Source organism: Liolophura sinensis, chromosome 12 (assembly GCF_032854445.1).
Source record: "Liolophura sinensis isolate JHLJ2023 chromosome 12, CUHK_Ljap_v2, whole genome shotgun sequence".
NCBI classification, from domain to species: domain Eukaryota; kingdom Metazoa; phylum Mollusca; class Polyplacophora; order Chitonida; family Chitonidae; genus Liolophura; species Liolophura sinensis.
This window is the reverse complement of record NC_088306.1, coordinates 20,230,166-20,242,203: the sequence shown is the minus strand read 5'-3', so window position 1 is coordinate 20,242,203 and position 12,038 is coordinate 20,230,166. Positions and strand designations below refer to the sequence as shown.

At 37.8% G+C, this 12,038-nt stretch overlaps 1 protein-coding gene across 1 annotated transcript; it reads left to right on the top strand.

Annotated features, from left to right (window-relative positions):
* Positions 1 to 2,437: 2,437 nt before the first annotated feature.
* Positions 2,438 to 11,738, top strand: LOC135479522 (dynein assembly factor with WD repeat domains 1-like). The gene is made up of 12 exons (XM_064759393.1): positions 2,438 to 2,542; positions 4,779 to 4,851; positions 5,294 to 5,385; positions 5,865 to 5,976; positions 6,562 to 6,684; positions 7,256 to 7,355; positions 7,999 to 8,106; positions 8,368 to 8,474; positions 9,653 to 9,774; positions 10,206 to 10,378; positions 10,620 to 10,782; positions 11,554 to 11,738. Exons 1-12 carry the CDS (start codon positions 2,503 to 2,505, stop codon positions 11,586 to 11,588), a joined length of 1,248 nt encoding a protein of 415 aa, XP_064615463.1. The 5' UTR covers positions 2,438 to 2,502; the 3' UTR covers positions 11,589 to 11,738.
* The last annotated feature ends 300 nt before the right edge of the window (positions 11,739 to 12,038 follow it).

Sequence of the window (12,038 nt, the reverse complement as noted above, 5' to 3'; positions counted from 1 at the left end):
GCGGTCTTCAACGAAGGTATACTACCGCGACCACGTTTTGTCACTGCATGGTGAAAGATTTTTGCGTAAACTATGTTGGTAAGACGAAGGTTGTCTCAAAACACGTCAACAACACAAGTTCACAAATATCACACTGGGTTATTTAGCGTAAACCGAGTATATAGGCCTCCCAATATATAGGCATATAGTGAGTCGACAAGACGACTCACTGCATTACAGATGACTCATACCGCGGCAGTAAACATCAAAGGACACTTCCCCCATTCGCAGGGATAACTGACAGTCCAACTATAGCTATAGTAACGCTAAAGCGGTGAAATTATCAAACATTAATAAATATGTTGGAATTGATGAGGAAATTAAATATTTCTATAGATATATAAGAATTAATAAGTTAACGAATAGATAACACTCACCCCTTACCGTTTCTGAAATTTTTCACATTGTTGGCACAAAGACTGAAAAAGTATTAATTTCATTATATATTCGATTGGTATTTTACGACGTACTCAAAAGCATTTCATGTGTAGGCTACAGCGGCGGCCATAATTTGGGTGATGGAAGCAAAGCGGGCAGAGCCGGGGGAAACCGTCGACCATCCGCAGGTTGCAGCCAAACCTTCCCCCGTATACGAATCCAGCATGATGAGCTGAGCTTGAAGGCTCCTGAGGCACTGTTCTGCGTTAGCAAGGCAATCAATCGGCCACGGAGGCCCTGTCATAGGCCTACATACACAATGATGACTCCACTTCCGATACAGCTGTATATGTTGTTTTTCTACATGAAATGTTAGATATAACCAATAAAACTATTCTGCCAGATATGTTGTCCTTCCCAAATGCGTGGATCTGCCCTATTCACTCTGGGGGCCTCCGTAGCCTCCATGCATGGTTAGCGTACTTGCGCGGCGCAAAGACCCAGGAGCTTCTCGCCAATGTGAACGTTGTGAGCTCAAGCGCTGGCTTACTCTCCGGTCGCACGTGCGAAGGTGTGCCACCAACCTGCTGATGGTCGTGGGTTCCCCTGGACTCTGCTTAGTTTCCTCCCACTATAATGCTGACCACCGTTGTATAAGTGAAATATTCGTACGGCGTAAAAACATCAATGAAATAAATACATAAAGAAACAAATAAATCATATTCATTCTGAATAAACCCGGCAGGATACACCTATATAGAAATATATTTGATTTATTCAGATTAGCTCATATCATATAGGCTATCTACGTCAATTTAAATTAATATAAAGCTCTCGTTATAGCAAGCTCGGGCTGTTCACATTGACTGGATGTTTATTTATACCAGTAGGCCTACGCTTGTGTGGACAGCAAGTATATATATTGGTCATTTCCTCGCGGACGTTTAAAGGCAAAAGTACGCAAGCATGAAGTACATGTGAGATGAAAGACCATTAAATATTGTCCGAGAAAATAATTTTATTATTTTTTTTTTTAGAATATTTTTCGCTCTGGTAAAAAGCGTTTAAGACTTTGAATTCTACTGTGGTCTTTTCTGACTATATTGGGGCCAGTGATGTCACTTCGGCTTTGTGCCACGTGACACACATAGATTGCTGTATTTCGTCACTCAAAATGCATCCTCATTTAGAGCTATGAATGCATTCAACAATTAGATCTTGAAACGAACTACTTCAAGCCAAAAATATTGCTGTGACGTCACTGACAACCCTGCGTCCCAACAGACCACCATAGAATCCTATGTTTTAAATACATTTTAGTCTCTTAGAAAAATTCTAAAAAAAAAAAAAAAATAAATCAAACCATTTTCCTGGACAGTGTTTAATGGTTTTTCATCAGATCAATACTTTATTTTAGTGTTTTCTTTGCCTTAATATCTTTTATCTTAGTAAAATAACATATAACCCCTGTGTCTATGTCTATGTATACCCCTATAGAGAAGTCTCATCTCCTCATCCATGCGGGCTGCATAGCCTAATAAATACCCACCGATTAGGCCTGTATAAAATCATTGATATTTTCATATTTTTTCAACGGGTAAAGCTGGAGTGTTATACCATTGTAATTGTTTGTTCGGAACTATATTTATTGTTCTGCAAACCTTAAGTTTGTGTAGTGGATGCTGATGTTTGCGATTCAGTAACGTCTTGCCATGACGGCATGTAGGTTATCATTGGTTAATTTTGGAATATGTAAGTGTTTCTGTTTTTGATCTTATTTACCTGACAAAAATCGTGAAACTTAATTTCATGATAATATTTAGAGCATAGTCCCTGATATTGACCAGAGTTTCGAGGATATCTGTGATCAAACAAACATTTACACATTTCCTTATACTAATCTATTTAATCCCAAGACGGAAAGGTCATGTTATGACAGGATCTGACAGGTCTTGACTTAGCGTGGGTAACCAACGACAGAGTTCCCTCCCCTAACCGAGTACATTTGACGGCGGCCGCCAGTCGTCCAAGGTGCTCTGACACGAAAGCTTCTGTAGAAACCGCTTAGAAACCACGTTTTGAAGAATGAGACTGAAACGATTTCTCCTCCGATACTACCCTCCAGGTAATGTTTATCCAAAAGAAACTCTGTACAGGATTTGGTTTGTACAACGATTTTCAAAAACAACTCGTTATAGACCGATCCATGAATGCGCTAAATGTGTGCAACAACAACGACATAGTGCTTGTTAATGTAGCAGACTAGCCTGCATGACTGTTGCACACAAACCTTTGGTACTAGTCTATCGGAAGACAGGGCATAGGCTATGGACCTGAGTTGAACCTTTTTGATTATTTTCCGTGTATAGCTGTACACCATAAGGTTAAAGTTTGAATGAAAAAAATGGCTAAATGTTACAGTTCTGCAAATACCAGATCAGAAAGGTTAGACTGTGAAGTCCATCTGGATCAGTAAGTGTGCTGTTTTAAGCCATGCGGCCTGTCGACAACTACAGTCCATTCATTACCAGCTGGGTAATGGCATTTAAATTTTGACATTCGTCATTATAGTGTAATATACCCTTCCATACAGGCCATACAGTGGATAGGCCCTATAGGGGTTATGCTCTTTCCCAATTCTAATCACTGTGATCAGTAGTGACACAGCATGGATCAGTCATGCAAATCAGTGCGGATTAAAGTGTCTACCGACTTGACAGTGGCCATTCATGGCGGTGTTTAACAAATGGTTGTCAGCATGTGACCTGTGACATGTGTCTGTATGAATGTGGGCAGGATCTGACTCCCTCCTCAGTGAATCTCACTGCGTTAAGTTTTCAACACAGGTTGCTTATATATTCCTATGGTTGAGTAGAGTGAAAGAATGTAATGCTGATTAAGTACTGCCCAACAGAGTAAGTGTAACAGTAAATGCCAAAATTACAGTTTAGCATACTACTTATGTCACATGTGCAGCTCTGTTTATGCTCACTTCACCTCACTGCCACCACTAAACAAGCTTGATCTTTGGGGTGTGAGACACATGCAGGCTTGTTTAGGCTTAGGCTTACCATTTACATCAATGTGACTCCAGTGTCCATGGCGTTGTTTAAGATTTCTGTTTTTATATATTTTAAATATATAAATATATATATTTTTTGCATATTTTGTGAAAAAAATTTTTATTGCAACAAACATGTTTAAATATACAATGCAATGCAAATACTATACTACAGAATACAAACACAGTACAGTTATCGATTTAAAGACAAGGAGAAGTCAAACCGGTTACACCTGAATAACAATATAGAAAAGGAAATAATATCACTTGCATTTACCTGAATTATTATTAATGTTTTGTTATTAAAAGTTCAGTGATTCCCATTTCTTGTTGGATTAGACTGTGTCATCATTGATTCTAGCCATGAGCTGTGCAGTTTTAATTTGCTCTTGTGTGTGCGTTATTGCCTTGGTATTGAGCATACAAATTTATAATCATATATATAAATTTGGTTAATGTGGTAAGCATATTTAATAGATGTTCATGCATCTATAAAAGTGGGCGAGATCTGACTTCTTCGTCAGTGAACCTCACTGGGTTAAGGCTTAGGCTTATCCTTACCCTCACCAGTGGTGTCCTCTTGTGGAATTATTTAATCAACATTCATCAGTGAAATAGTTGGAGGTATTGGTTGGAATCTTCAGTCAAAGAAAATGTATGTGTATTAAGTATTACCAGGAAGAAAGATTAAAACAGAGTTTATATGTTTTCTGTCATGACTTCCTGCCTCATCACTGTGACCCCAGTGACTTCAAGATTCGTGTTCGAAATTTGCAAGTAGTGGCAGTGATTTAAATCATTACAGCTCAGTCAGTTAGCACGCTAGTGCAGCATAATGACCCAGAAATCCCTCACCAAATGAGTCCAGCTCATGCTGGCTTCCTCTCTGGCCGTACCTGGGAAGGTTTGGCAGATACCTGTGGATGATCGTGGGTTTCCTCAGTGCTCTGCCCGGTTTCCTCCCATCATAATGCTGGCCACCGTCGTATAAGTGAAATATTCTTGAGTACGGCTGTAAGCATCGCTGTGGAATGGACTAGTTTGATCACTCTAGGGGAGTTATAAAGAATCAAGTGTCATCATGTGATAGGGTGATGATGTTGGTTTATTAGAGATGAAGTCAGAAGGATGCCCATCTCAAGCCAGTGACAGACCTCAAAAAAAAATACTGGTGATCCCTAATTTATATGCAAGAGTTATGCTGTGATTAATGTATTATTACAAATACTTATCATAATATGTGGGTAAAGGAAGATTGTATTATCTAACTATTACTTATTTGTTACTGTATCTGTTTTAGGTATCATTCTGGAATATGAACAAGGAGGTAAACTGAAAACCAAATCCATAGATCTGCTGGACTTGAGACCAGAGTAAGTACAGTGTATTATCTAAAACTTCATCCATGAATACAATTTATGTCATATTCTTACAAAGGCACTGTTTATGATTATTTGGAAGATACAATGATATCCTAGTGGAGAATAAAAATAATATTTTATGACCCTTATTTACCTCTGTGAATGCACTTTATTGGCCAAGTTTTTAGGGTAAATATAGTATTTTCTTTTCAGTTTATTATGTACTGTATTTTATTTCACAGCTAATCAGCATACATGTCATGTATAGAATCTCAAATTTAAGCAATCAGAATGTTATGGCAGTAGTACAGAATGTAAGTACAGTAACGAGACGTTATTGAAAATGAAAGAAAACAAGTACATGTCCACATATATATAATTACAGCATAATGTAAAGTCACATCTTTGTATGGTAGACCCTTATGATAGACATGTGGATGTGCCTTTGTTTCAGGACGGACACTGATGCTGTTGTTGATGAGATATCTAGAAAAGAGCCTTTGATAACAGCTTCAAAAGCGGAGCAAGTCCGGAAACTTATTCAGCGTATCCTTTGTACATCGCAATTATCATCATTAACACACTGAATTGATACAACGTTTACTTAATACGCATCTGATAAAAATGTATATGTTGGGAATAACTTGATTTTCCTATAAATGAACTCTCTGTCATGTCTGTTAATTTCTTTTAAAATCTAGTTTCTTTTTCCAAGGGCTAGAATATATCTATATATAAAAAGGAAATCCCTACCAAATGACCCTGTCTTTTCTGATATGGTTGGATATTACCAAATTTTAAGGATGGCTCGATACAGAAATAATGTAAAAGTAAATGCCTTTTATTATTTCAACAACTATTACAAAACTGTATTACTTGGAATTCAATCACTCGTAAAAGTCATCAGTACCTGGTGTCAACACCAGGTTTAATAGAGGTCATGCAGTATATTTAATCTTCATGTTATAAAACAAAGGGGAATTGATGTGACCTTGATGTGTCTGTTGACCTTGACTTTGTACCAGGCCTCCAGGAAAAGCTCGCTCAGAAAGATGACCATCACTTCTACCTGTTCAAAGTTCTACGAGCACATATTCTTCCGCTGACTAATGTGTCATTTAATAAATCTGGATCCAGGTAAGTACATGCTTATCAATATCAGCAGTGGGCGTGACAGTCAGGTTTGAATACTACTGAACACCTCATACAGATGTAGAGCCGATTCGACAAAGCCTTTTCTGACTCCAGTCAAAATTTGAAATACAAAAGATTATTTTTTAAGCTTTAGAAATGAAAATTTTGTTGACCTTGTCACTGATGTTATCTTTAAACAAAGGTGTTCAAATTTCAAGGTTGAGTACCAAAAACTGCATGTATTTAAGAGTTTTTAAAGTTTGGTTTAAGTTAAAAAAAGGCTTTTTTAATTCGGCCCCAAACATTTTTCATTTAAATAACTTTATGAAGATTCCTCAGTTCTGTTTATTAGACGTGTGAAGATAAAAGTTCAGAAAAGGCAGTAAACCTTTATGTGTCTTTTGATTTATCATCGGTTTCTAATTTTATCACAGGTAACAATCAGTTGGTTATTTAATGCTTTTAAGAAAAACATGTCTTTAATAGATTCTGATTTGTCATCAGAAGTGCAATATTTAAAAGGACTTATTTAGTGTTCCCTGACTTCAAAGGAAAAGTTAATTAACCGCTCACCTGTTCTTTGGTCAGCTTCATCACTGGAAGTTATGACCGTACTTGTAAGGTGTGGGATACAGCCTCTGGGGAAGAGCTACACACCCTGGAGGGACACAAGAATGTTGTCTACGCTATAGCATTTAACAACCCCTATGGGTAAGTCTTATGGTCATCCTCACATTGAACATTCAGTCTTATTTGTATAAACTTTGGATTTTCCATGGTCATGGGTTTTTCCCTGTGCTCTGGCCGGTTTCCTCCCACCTTTATGCTGGTTGCCATACGTTGTATAAGTGGAATATTCTTGAGTATGGCATATAACACCTGTCAGAGGAAATACATTTTGTTAAACATCCTGATTTGTTCAACCTCCTCATGTTTTCCTACACTGTTTACATATTATAGCATACCTTTGAGACTTTTCAGGTTATTAAAATTCCAAGTTGAATAATTAATTAATATTTCAGCTCCAGTTATTGTTGGTATAAGCGTTTGTTTAATGAAATAAATAAATAAATTAAAGGCCTTATGTGAGATATTTTCATTTGTAGTAGTATTATTACTTTTGTGTGGATTATTTTGTCCGGCAGTTTTGTCAGTCTATTAATATTATAACTTTGAAGAAACGTGATCCAAGATACCTTCATTTTTGTATAAAACAAAGAACACCACTCCTTGAACTTCAGTTTATTACAGGTTTCCCTTTTTCTGATTTTTTTTTTTTTAGGGATAAGATTGCTACAGGATCTTTTGACAAAACCTGTAAGTTATGGAGCGCAGAGACCGGAAAGTGTTACCATACCTACAGAGGGCACTCTGCTGAAATTGTAAGTACAACTAATCTTCCTTAAGGCCACACTAATTTAAATTTTTCTTTTAAAGGCAGAAAGGATCTTTTTTCCTTTTTTTTTTCAAAAAGGAAAGAAAAAACTGACTGAAAAATCAACTCATTTGTCATGTTTGTGGTAGATGTAGACTGTCTCAACAATTGTTTGTTAAAGACACATTAATGTGATCGGAATGTCATGAAAAACAGAAAAATCATAATCAGACAAAACAGATCTGGCAAAATAAAAGGTAGATTTTCAAGTTGTTTGCATTTTTTAGTGTTGCCTGTAAAAAAAAAACTAAAATTGGTGTTTCTAAATACAGTCTAAATGCAGTAAATTTGGTCATTTGACAAGGATATGTCAGATGCATCAGGCCCCTATTTCAGAATATTTATAGGTTTTCCACATGGTGGTATTTATGTGAACATTCATAGCCAAAGGTTTCAGTTAACAGTAGTATTTTTTGACTTAATGTTGTTGTATGGTGGGAAGATTTAATGTAATATTTAATTAAAAGCATTTAATTGAAAAATATATTAATTTAAAAACAAAATTTTAACAATAAACGTGTTGGAAATTCATTCTCATATTTTGGGGATAAGAAGACAAAAGTCAGAGTGCATGTATTATTTCGTTGTAGGTGTGTTTGAGTTTCAACCCTCAGAGCACTGTGGTGGCCACGGGCAGCATGGACAACACTGCCAAACTCTGGGATGTGGAGACAGGACAAGATCTTGGCACTCTAGCGGTAAAGTTTACTGTACCATACTGTTCATTTATTCATTTATTTAATTATATGGTCACATTGTCTGCCTATTTGACTTCGGTTTGTCAGATTCAAGATTTAAATGAAGCCATGCCATCAATAATAGCTGTGCAGTGTTAACATTTACTCTGTGTGCATATATACAGAATATTAATATTTCATAAATATGCAGATGTAAGCTAGATACACTACAAACATGCAATTGCTGTTGGTCATAGAATTTATTACTTCATTGAATCACAGGGCCACACTGCAGAGATTATCTCCCTTGCGTTCAACACGACTGGCACTCAGTTGATTACAGGGTCATTTGATCACACAGTGTCAGTGTGGGATGTGAGAAGCAGCAGGTAAGATAATCTGTGTAACTGATTTATAGCAGTAGGGACAATCAAGATGGAGTAATCCATGAGTAATAATTAATATTTTCTTATGATACCATGCATGTCACTGATTTTTCTGACATAGTGTGTGTCTAGTCGACATGTTTTTTTATTCATTTATTTAATTGGTATTTTAAGCCGTACCAAAAAATATTTCTCTCACAGTGGAAACTCACGACCGTCCGCAGGTTGCTGGGCCCAGTTTCACAGTTGCACATAGAGTACAATGGTGCTGTAATAGTGATGTACAAAATATCGTACGGCAAATTTATGATCCAAAAATGTTATTTGCTGCTTTGTGAAACTGGGCCCTGAGAGATGTTATACCCCGCTTTGTGAAACTGGGCCCTGAGAGACCATCCTGCTTTGGGAGGAAAAACCAGCATAAGCGGCAATGGCTTTAACTCACGTCATTGCTTTGTTAGGGCTCTCCTGGGTCAGTAGGCCTCACTAGCATGCTGTCCCCGAGACAACTAAGTACCATTCTGGTAAAAAGTTGGATATATCCTATGTATCTATGCTTGGGTTGTTGGGTTGTGTATGTAATTTTTCAGTCATATCATGATGAGTTGTCATTAGGTGTATGGACATACATGTGCATGTATACTGTGTCTTCTTGTGGCAGGGGAGAATCCATGCTGCCAAAGTGCAGCCACCACAGAAGTATCATGCTGAAGAAACCAGACATGACACCTCACCCAGTCACATTATACTCACAGCAGGCCAACCTTTCCTGTCACCTGTCAGTGCTGAGTACCAAGTGAAGCAGCAAAAAGTACCATTTTTAAAGTCTTTGGATATGAACCGAGCTTGATGTTAGCTGAGGTCCCCCGATTTCCAGGTGGACTGTCTAACCACATAAGCTGCGGAAGCATTTCTATAGCCTATGAAGAATAATAAATAAGCAGAGTTATGGGAGGATAAGTGTCTGTCTTGTCTGGGGACGATCGCAGTTCACTCTCATCCTTGGACATTCCGCAGACATGGATAAGCCAAGTTCTGATCAGCCTAGTGTCACAGTGCTGTGGGTGTATGAACTAGGTGTCATGTCTGGCGTTGTCAACATGGTACTTCAGTGAGGCAGCAGATCGCACAGGAATAGTTCAATTTAGGACATTCATTAATTGATTCACATGTCATTGCAGACGTATCCACACTCTGATTGGTCATAAGGCTGAGATCAGTAGTGCACAGTTCAACTGGGACTGTTCCCTAGTGGCCACAGGCTCCATGGACAAAACCTGTAAAATCTGGGACACCTCTAACGGTAAGTCATCTCCCTTCAGGTACTGCTACTGTACCACCATTATACATGTCTAATAATCTTGTGTACATGTGCATATGGAACTATCAGTATTGTTTTAATATACTGACCAAAGAACACGTGAGAAGTTTGCTGGACTTGGCTTGAAGTGTTTTCAGTGCAAGACAGTAAAAACTTGTTTGGATGTTCCTAGAACTTGTAGATATGGTAGATGTAGTTATTTACAGTATTGTGTAGTATGCAAATGAAATATTATTTTAGTTTAGTATACAAGGACCATAATGAAAGAAAAACTTGTTACATGAAGTTTTGGCATATTGCCTGCATCATCATGGCCTGTGTATGCGTGTCTTGTTGACTTGATATTACCTGTAGATATTCATGTGATATGTGGGATTGGGTTGTTTCATGATTACCCCTAATTCCTTGGGCAGGTCGTTGTGTGGGCACCCTGCGAGGACACGAGGATGAAGTACTGGATGTAGCCTTTGATTTCACTGGTCAGCATTTGTTGACAGCCTCGGCAGACTCCACCGCGCGCTGTTACAACGCTACCACTCATAACCTCGTCTCCAAGTTTGAGGGCCATGAAGGGGAGATCTCCAAGGTGAGTTTGATGGTTCAGAGTTCAAACCCGGCTCTCTCCAGTTTTATAATTTGTTGGTTTTTCATGTCAGCACTTACGGTATTTGAAGAACTGCTTTACTTGAGAGTTTGAAATTTGAGGACTCTTCATTTCGATCACGAGTTCCAAACCTGAATACATTGTCTGTTAGTCACTCTATCATGACTGGCATACCTTTAAGGTTTTGAAACTTCCTTTAACACAATGTTTGTCTTTGCTCCAGATAACCTTTAATCCACAAGGTACGTCCGTTCTCACTGCCAGCTCTGACAAGACGGCCAGACTGTGGGATCCAGAGACGGGGAAGTGCAAACAGATCCTGGAGGGTCACACTGACGAGATATTCAGCTGTGCATTTAACTATGAGGGGAATACCATTATCACAGGTAAGGTATCACAGATGATGACTAGATATTCAGCAGTGTGTTTGACTACGAGGGAAATACCATTATAACAGGTAAGGTGGGGCAGGTAACAAAATATCACAGATGATGACTAGATATTCAGCTGTGCGTTTGACTACGAGGGGAATATCATTATTAGAGGTAAGATAGGGCAGGTAACAAAATATCACAGATGATGACTAGATATTCAGCTGTGCATTTGACTACGAGGGGAATATCATTTTTAGAGGTAATATAGGGCAGGTAACAAAATGTCACAGAGGAAGACTAGATATTGAATTGTGCATTTAACTATAAGGTGATTACCGTTATAACACGTGAAGTAGGGAAAGTGACAAAATATCACAGATGATGACAAGATATTGGGCTTTGCTACACATACAAACTGTGTTTGGTAAAAGGATGCAGTGTATCCTTGTTGCCAACTGTATATTAAGACATGTACAGATGTAAAGTATTTTGGGCTGCTAATCATGCGTACAAGTTTAAATTTTGTGTACTGAAATTCCCTGGACTCAGACTTGATTTGTTGTATATCCATGGTTGAAATTTCACCTCAGGAAACAGATTGTTTCAATGCGTGGTGTGGGTTTTGAATTCAGTGTCCATCTGTTGAGTTTTCTCATGGCAGAAATTCAGCAAACATCAGGAAAAAATCTGGTGGGTGTTTGAATATGCGAACGTCTTACTCCAAATGTGACAATTTAGCTGTTGTGAAGTATTTAATTGTTGTGTTTGTGTTTTGATTTTTAGGAAGTAAAGACAACACCTGTCGCCTGTGGAGATGAGAGGTGGAACAAGTGTAATCAAACCTGTTGTCATCTGTCCGTCAATACGATGTCCATGTTGATGGAACATCAACTGTCACTCTCATTTCATCACGGTTTGAGTAATTGAAGAGATGATTTTTTGGAGTTTCGTGAGACAAAGGTTCAGTATCTCAATAATGAAGAGGAACAAGTCAATCATTCCAGTCACATCAAAAGCTCAGTTTTCAGAGGCTTCCTTCATCCAGTGCAAAACTTTTTGTGTCAAAGTCAGATTGTTTTCATCGGTCAGTGAATACCCATGTACTATGCTGTTTTCCAGTGCTTCATTGTCTTTTTAAAGTTACGACTTAATATTTTCTGGAAAAACATTTTTCTTTTTTGTGAACTGACAGATTTTCCTTTTGTTAATTTTTGTATATATATATTTTTTTTTTCATTTTGAACATATATACCTGTGAAGCAAATTTA